The sequence below is a fragment of the Epinephelus moara genome, chromosome 2 (assembly GCF_006386435.1).
Source record: "Epinephelus moara isolate mb chromosome 2, YSFRI_EMoa_1.0, whole genome shotgun sequence".
In the NCBI taxonomy this organism is placed as follows: domain Eukaryota; kingdom Metazoa; phylum Chordata; class Actinopteri; order Perciformes; family Serranidae; genus Epinephelus; species Epinephelus moara.
The window spans coordinates 15,885,363-15,894,346 of record NC_065507.1 but is presented as its reverse complement, the minus strand read 5'-3'; the positions used below and the strand labels follow the sequence as shown (position 1 = coordinate 15,894,346).

Below are 8,984 nucleotides of genomic sequence, written 5' to 3'. Positions count from 1 at the left end.
TTGACCTTAAAATGTATGTTTTAAATTCATTAACAACATATTTAGATTTCATGTCGCAACTCAAACGGGAACAAAAGATAATATTGCTCTCCCCATTCACTGCCATTCATATTTTTTCCGATCTAAGGTCCCATGAGCTCTACCGGAAGGGGCGTGACTTCGGCACTCTGTTGTCATATTGCCCTCCACCAATGCCGCCACCATGGACACAAAGAGTATAGAAGTGGATCAAGAGACAGAACTGCCCCCCTCTCTTCCTCAAACTCTGACCAAAGTCCGCATCACTTATTTCTAGCATCAGATGTTTTCGGTAACATGTTTTAGCTTACCATTTAACTGTACTACGAGTTTGTGTGTTACCAGCCGGATGCCACTGTGTCAAACGGACGAGTTTGCATTACGTTACACACTAGTGCGAGAGTGTTTACTGGTTAGGTGCGGTGCAGTGCATTCCGGTAGTTGTAGGTTTTCTCGCTCTTGAGTAAACATGAATGCCACAGTCGTTTTCTCTGGTCATGTAGCACCAATTAAAAAAATGTTTGTGTCTTTCTACTGTACAGAACAGTTTTATTAAAGATCTGTCCAGCAGGGACATAAAGATGCTGAAGTCTTTCACTTTTGCACATGACAGACATTTTTGTCATTGCCTTGGTCACTTAAACAAGGCTTAAAGCTATTTTGCTGAATATTCGTTGGCCAAATTCGGTTAAAAACTACATTTATACTGAACGTGCTGTGTGCCATATCTGCTTTCATTGATAAAATGAGGACTTCCTTGGAAAATGACTCTAAAGTAATGAAAATTGAGTCTTTTCTTAGCACCCCACATATTGGTGAAGCTCCTACTTAGCACCGGAGACTAAAACTCCTGGTGCCCGCCATGGCCCAGAGAGACCTCTTTTCATTACAAATGGCCCAGAAACAGTTGTAAAATCCACACATTACATACATATATTCTGGCATGTATGATAGATACGATGTCCCCAATACTCACGATACTCTCCAATAACATTATTTCATTACGCGAATATAATTACTGTGCTGATATTACATGTATTATTCAGTTTCTTGCATATCAATTTCTATCGTCTCTTGCCTCCAGATGCAAAATGTTAATGCAGAGAATTAATGAGTACCCTCCCACCCCCCTTTTCTGAATCTGCAGCTCCTGTATGCTCTCTTATCTATGGCGGCTTTCTGGCACTATTATCATTGCTCTCCCCATTCTGTCTTCCTCCCCTTCTGTCCCACATCCCCGATATTTTTTCTTCCTTTCCCTCCATAAACCCTTCATTTTGTCCCCTCCTCCCTCGTCTTCCTCCCAGCCTTCCCCTCCCTCTACCCCCCTCTTCTTGTCCTCTCCCTTCATTCCTCCAATGCCCTCCCTATCCCTTTCCTCTCTTCCTTATCGCTCTCTCTCTCTTTCCTATCCCTTCCTAATTCTTTCAGTCTCCACTCTGCCACCCTCCCTCTCTCCGTGTTTGAGACTGATTGTGTTTGAGAAGGCAGCAGTCGACCTCGAGGACCAGTTCCAAGGTCAAACACGCTTGTCTGAGGAAATACAAGGACCGATACTTTCCTGACAAACACACACATTTGCACACACAGCCACAAGCACTCTCTCAAACACAAATGCCTTTACACGTACACGCTCCCTGTCTAAGATTAATAGCAGCACACCAGCAAGCTCGCACACACACACTCTCATATAGATCGGTCTCGTGAGGAGACAAAAATAAATGTCACATACTGTTACAGATATGCAGGGTGAGGTGTCTGTCATCATTTACGTAAATGTAGACAGATTTGCAACAGTGTCTGAACGTCTGCAGAGAAATCACATTTTAAATTGGAAGAATTAGAATAAATGGTAATATAATTCTGCAAGGTTTAACGAAAGGTCTCGTGTGTAGGGTTTAGTGGGATCTAGCGGTGAGGTTGCAGAAGTGTGGCAGGCATGTAGGTGAACTACAGTGGCCGATGGAAGAAAATGGCCCTATCTGGACCCTATGTCGTATTGCTTATCAATACGGACTCTTAGTAATACTCTTTTTACCCATAAAGTGGTGCAAAAAATAAAGACATGGCATAAAGAGGTGAAAACATTCAGCTGCTTCACTTCCAAAAATTTGACCAGTATTACAAATGACCAAAGAACTTAAGTCCTTGAGCTCCTCGGAAGTGAACAGCAACAGATAAAGAAGAAAGGTTCCTAATGTTAGCCCAGATTGATCATTTGTTAGCTATGACTGGAGACCACAGAATTTAAACATTCTGTTATGTAATGTCAAATGTAATCACATGACGCCGGCAGCTTTGTCATCATGAGGGCACCGTCAGGAATTTGAAAATGCCCGCTATGTTAGAATGAATTCATGCTACATAAATACCAATAGCAGCACTGTTTGTCCAGGAGCTCATTGGTATTTCTGTACTGACGTGTGAGGAACCTGTACCAATTTAGTGCTGGTTCTCAATACCCATCCCTAGTTAATACACACACACACACTTACCCTTCATACCTCAAATACTGTTGTAAAGCCCTCAGGCAATGCCAGAGGCCAGGATCGAGTCCTCAGCGCGCACGTGTGTGTGTGTGTGTGTGTGTGTGTGTGTGTGTGTGCGCGTGTTTATCGCTCTTGATCACACTTTCAGGTTCAACAAGCCATCTCTCGGTGGACACATGCACACACACAGACAGTGTAACTGCATTGTCCTCCAGTTCCTGTAGCTGTCACACTATCTCCCAGACGTCCAACTGACTCAACTCAACACCACCTTCAGAGTGAGTGAGTAAGTCAGTGTGTGCAGTAAATCTCCACGCCTATATCAAATACATAATGCCAAAATCAATCATGTGTTCCAATCCTCCTGCAGGTCTCCGTGTGTTTCTCTCTTGTTATTCATCATTGGGGATTTAAGATACTTTAAACTCTGACTTCAGTGGCATCTGATGCTCTATTTTTTTTTTGACATGCTCTTTGGCATAATGTCCGTCTCCCTCCGTTATGCCCATTTGTTTATTTCTGGCAGTGTAGCAACCACCTGTTCTTGTGACTCCATTCATTTCCTTATCCTCAAGCAATCACCTGCTGATCCACACTGCTGTTTTTGGATACTACTGCTTCATCAACTTCTTGGCTTCTAGCTGTCTTCATCCCGGCTACAATGATTCATTTTTAAAATTATATTTACTTCAGTGACCTGAAAACTCATCTCTTAAAAAAACACTTCCTTCTGTTTTGTTGCATGTTTGCTACAACCCTCGTCTTCTAGATTCCTCTCTACCTTGACTTCCTTTTTCTTCTTGTTCTGGCGCTGAAAACACTCCTACAAAAACTTTTCTGCTTTTTCTCCTTTGCTCTTATTATTCAAAAAGTTACATTCTGAAAGGCATCACAATTGTCTTCACAATTGGATATTTGAGAGCAATCAAGGACTTTCTATTTGGACTAACTGGTCCATTTATTTTAAGCCACTCTGGATAAGATCCAGGTAAATAAATGTAATGAGGAGTCAAGCACGCAGTATAATGAGGCAGAGGCAGAGAGAGGACGAGAGAACACGAAAAAGGAAAAGACAAGAGTCTGTGTGTGCGTGTCTGAGTTTGGAAGAGGAGTTTAAAAGTCAGAGACAGAGTGTGTGGGTGGTTGTACCTTCAGTGTGTATCGCAGACACGTAGCTCCAGTTGTATCTCTTGACAATGTCCACCATAGCTCTTGCCTGCTGGGCATCTGAAGGCACCACCCGCATAAAGTACTTATAAAGGCTCTGAAACAATGGAAATAAAATAAATGACAAGAGTTATTCAGGAGCATCTAGAACATTCAGTTCGGTAATGGGTAATTCTACACAATTACATTAAAGTTACATTAAAGTAGCAGTAATACATCATCTCTCTAATTGATTCCCTCTTGCATTTATGGGCCTACGTCTGTACAACTTCAGTGATGTAGAAATTTGTCTGCAAGCACATGGTCTCACCTTATCGCTGAGGTCCATACTGGTGGCAGAGTAGGCAATCTGTGGTATGTTGAACAGCTGTAGAAGGTTCTGGACTTGGATGGCAACTGAGCTCGACCCCGGTCCAATTAAACCCACAATGGGTTTTTTCCCCCGCATTGGAGTGGCAGAGGGGTCCGCACACTTCATCGTCGCTCCTCCACCTCCTCCCCCACCCCAGGCTCCTCCTCCACCCCACTCCTCGGCCTCATCGGAGGAGACAAGCGAGTCCCGTATGAACTCAATGCTCTGCTCCAGAGCCACAGCAGAGTGCCAACAGGAGTCCCGGATCTCACAGCCAAGGGAGATGTTGGGAAGGATGTGCGGGTCGGTGTTGATGCGGTCCAGTGTGTGCATCATGGCCTCCACCCTCTGGATGCCATACTGCTCTCGCACTGCGCCACACTTGCGCTCGTGTACCTGTGCAGGCAGGGTGAAAGAAGACATCAAATCAAGTCTAATTGAATTGGCGTTTAGATAACACTGTCTAAATGTTGTCATTACTGATGATGGCAGTAATTATTGAGAAACATTTTCATATTTTAACCAGAGTGAATAAACAGTTAGGCACATTTTTTTTAACTTGTGCTTTTCACACACGGGTGCTTCACTGCTGGATTAATATTGGTTTTATAGTCAAGTGGTTTCATTATAATTATGTACATTTATGCTACCTTTAATGTGTATTTTGTATATGATGTTGTCTATTTACATAGTAGGCCTATGGTGCCGTGATGTGATTATTATGTGTGATTGCACCTGTATAGCACTTTTCTAGTCTCAAAGTGCTTTAACACTACATGTAACATTCACCCATTCACACATTGGTGGCCGAGGCTACCATACAAGCTGCAACCTGCTACTCAATAACCATTCACTCACACTCGCACACTGACGGAACAGCCATTGGGAGCAATTTGAGGTTCAGTATCTTGCCCAAGGATACTTCGACATGCTGGCTGGAGGAGCTGGGGATCCCACCGCCAATCTTCTGATTACTTGACGACCTGCTCTTCCTCTGAGCCACAATAAAAGCACTGACAGTTCTGAATATTACATACATTTTCTGCAAATAGATGCTCTTAAATCTTACACTGGACCTTTAAGATGGTCTCTCCCTCTGTCTTGTAAAATAAGCGGATGAAGGTCTTCTAAGGCATCTAAAAAAATTTTACCAATAATTTTTTTGACTGTTGCAAATGTAGAAGACAGTGTGCAGGAGTTCTTTGCTCTATTATGTTCACATGGCTGCCATGTTCAAAGTGTTATTTTTTTCCCTGTTTGCAATTACCTATAATGAGATGGGGGAAAAGCTTAAATGTCAGTGGGTGATTGCAGGTTCCTGGAGAAGCTAATGGAGGTTGAACGTTCATGGACACAAAGAGGTACCCATTCGACAAATTGAATGTGTTCTTTGGGTCTTAATAAGCAGACTAACATCAAAACTCATCTCCAATATTTTTTCTCACCATAATTTTACCTATTTAAGTCTTAATTTCTTTAACATTTCCAAAGTGCCTCATTTAAAACTCAGCACGATTACACATTACATTACACAAGATTTACAGTCGCAAAAACTGAATTCCTATGTCTACAACACACAAACCATCCTGCAGACATACACAGACACAAAATTACCTTGTCAGCAGGAGGCTGATGATGGACAGAGAACAACGCTCCAATGATGATGTCACCAGACATGTGTGCTACAACTCGCCGTTCAGACTGTGCAGAGTCAGCTTGATTAGATGCCACCCAAAAGGACAGAGATAGCAGCAGCCAAATCATCATCGTGGTCCGTTGAGGTAACATGGGAGAAGCAGATGTCAAATGTGTCGCGTAGAGCCGTCACAGGAAACTACTTGTCCGAGAAACACTTTTCCTGGCCATGGCATGAGCTCCTGGCACAGAGGAGTTTTTGAGAATGGATGATTTCAGTATATTCCTTTTTTCTGACTTGTCTTTCCGTCCTTCAGATTTCAAGGTGAGATCATCACTGCAACAGCCGAGACAGGTGCAGCATTGCAACCTGGGAAATTCAAAAGAAAATGTGGGCTAAGTCTCAATGGCTGAAACAACTTCAGGCTCCCCCAATTATAAGGTAGAGTTGGTTTCCACAGTAACAGGTGACAGACAGACATGTTCACATAAACCTGTGAGCAGAAAAGACTTTGTTAGAATTTCAACATCTCAGTTGGTGCTGGATTTCACAGGCATGCTGGCCACACTGGCTTGTTTGTATTTCAGCTGCTTGATCTATTTACGTCTACATAATCACAGTCTGTAGATACAATCCCCCATCTTTGCTCAAGCTTGATAGATCTCCAATATCACATTCTTTTGCATAAGCATTTATAATCTTTGATTAAATACCCCCCCAATCTCGCATATGTTACGAGTTTGATGTTGTTTATGTATTAAGATAAGTTTAGTTGATCATATTGTACACTGTATGGCAAAATGGGGAAATGCGTTAACAAATATAACATGAGAATTTGATGTCTATTCATAAAACCTCACACAAACAGGCAAACATGTATTCATCAAGTATTTTGGTTAAATCAGACCATCAGTCAAGTTTAAAATGAAACACATTTATATGAATGAGTTCCAAAGACATCCCACTTTGTCTTTTCCGCTACTACTGCGAGGGAAAACTGTGTAAATTAAAGCTTAAACTCATATCACTCTCACTTGACACTGTGTGTGTGTGCACTCATTTCACAGCAAATGTCAGTCTCAGCACACTTGATGGTTAATTGAAATGGGGATGCAAACTGTAATGAAATCAACATAATGACCATTGCATCGGCCATTATAGTGACCAACATAATGAGCTGTTACTGTTTGTCCTTAATGAAGCTTAATGTGATGACTAGAGAATCTGCTCTGGAACAGTACTCTTGATTTATGTAGGGAGGCTTTAGAGAGTCCAGACTAGCTTTACAGCCGTGTCCTGTTCCTCCTGATGCACAGCTCCAAATCACTGTGACTGAGCGGCGTCCCCACAGTCACCACTAGGGGTGGGACAAAATATCCATGCAGGAATATACTGTATTACTTCGCCTTGCAACACATTGCCTGGAACCACACTGGAACCAGAGTTGCCACTCTATGACTTCTCATGGTGGCACTTAACAAATGAATGAGGGTGAAGTGAACAGAAGTTAAACAGCTTGCAATGCAGAGGAAACTCAGACGAGGAAATGGGGAATGGTATGAACAGCGGGGGAAAACGAATCAGAGAGGCACCCCATCATCTCGGCTTTTACAACACAGATGGGACAAACAAAATTGAAAGGCAACGTGACATGCAAGAACGGTTCCATGAACACAGCAAACACGATGAACACGCATAGCCACCAGGTTCATCGCTATCCTGATATTATCATGGGAAAAATGGCTAATGCTAGCACATCTGTCAGTCAGCCTACAACAAATACAGGGTGTGTGTGTAGGTGTGTGTGTTAGAGGCACTAAGCATAAACTCTATGCACTTTTTTGTCATTTTTTTTTCATCTAAGTTGTTAAAATCTGTGAAAGTGACACCACAATGCAGTGAATAAATACATAATCACTCATTTTTGCCTTCTTAGGGGTGTTTTTTCCTTCTTCAGTTAGTTAGATGTTGTGATGTATCATAAATGACTGTCTAGCAATGCATCAAGTATTACATCTGTCGCTACATATTGATTTTGTATTTTTGGAGCAGTTTGTCTGCAGCTGTTGCTCCTCTCTTTTATCAATTAATCTGATCAACTCTGCAACCCTGACACCCCCCGAACTGCTGCTGATGAGAAGAAAAGAAAAAAAACTTGAAGACTTTCGCTTTGCACTGCGCTCACGGACCCACAAACCACAGAATGATATAAAGGGACACAAGGAGACCCCCTTCCTGTCATCAGCTACCGCCACACATTAATTCAAATTCTGTGAGAAACACTGCCACCGTTGTCATGCAACTTATTGTGATAGTTTCATATCATGACTTGCTGACTTACACTGCAATTCCAACCCCTAGTCTCCACTGTGCATAATATCAATAACACAACCACAACAGCGCATCACACCTCACAGCTGCTGTGAGGAATCTTTGGTCGTCTGACAAGTTTTATACAGCACTCGCTTGTAAAACTGTAACACCAACAAGGTCACATAAAACCTCAGGCAGTCCCATTTCTGTCTTTAATTTATTTTTGTTTTGGTCCTTGAAGAGTAGAGTAGTAAAAGCCATGATGAGCACCAAAAAACGCCATGAGTGTACCGTATGTCAATCCTTAAGTGTCTGCCCCTCGACTCTCACCAAATCAAACTTTGTATGTTATGGCCTGTTCTCCCACTGCTTTATTGGTATTACTTTAACACTGGCTTTGGGTGTTCTCTCTAAATTGGGCCCCCTTCCATTGTTATCATTACAGTGTGAATTGTTTTCGAGGCTGAAACAAACAATTTGGCAAAAACTGTGCATTCAGGGGTGTTTTGTATTCCCTTTGTTTTAGCACAGAAGGTAGACTATTGCATGTGCCTTGCTTTAATGAATTATAGAGCGCATCCATTTACTGTGATGACTTACAAACAGAGGTGAGACAAAAGTGAGGAATCCCCTTTGCAAAATGTGTGCAAGTCAACCTCTAAGTGGATGATTCCAACAGACATACAGGACACATCTAGCTATGAGAAACACACCAAGCATACAGTGTTTAACAGTCAGCCAAATAGGGGGACATCAGAGTCCTCCCCTGAGTAAACTTTGAAGTAGCCATCCCTACAATTTGCTTAACCTCAGAGCTACACAAATACTTTACTTCACTGCAATGGAGCAGTTTAATTGACCGTAAACAGCAGGGGATCGGGGACAGTTTAGACAGCAGAGGATGGCATCCACTGCTTATGCAAAACAGGATCAAGGTCGTGACAGGGATGTTGGTGGTTAGCAGAGTTGGGGGAAGGGGGGGGAGAGAAATGAAGGTGGAGTGTAGGGA

General features: G+C 42.4%; 1 protein-coding gene across 1 annotated transcript in view; it reads right to left on the bottom strand.

Annotated features, from left to right (window-relative positions):
- The window catches only part of grm5b (glutamate receptor, metabotropic 5b), an 83,863-nt gene extending 78,022 nt beyond the window's left edge, over positions 1-5,841 (bottom strand). Inside the window, exons 1-3 of the mRNA XM_050067536.1 lie at positions 5,641-5,841; positions 3,985-4,422; positions 3,657-3,771 (exon numbers count right to left, since the gene is read on the bottom strand). Of these exons, the coding sequence (XP_049923493.1) occupies positions 3,657-3,771; positions 3,985-4,422; positions 5,641-5,814 (727 nt within the window). The 5' untranslated portion in view covers positions 5,815-5,841. The remainder of the gene's footprint in view (positions 1-3,656; positions 3,772-3,984; positions 4,423-5,640) is intronic.
- Positions 5,842-8,984: the final 3,143 nt, after the last annotated feature.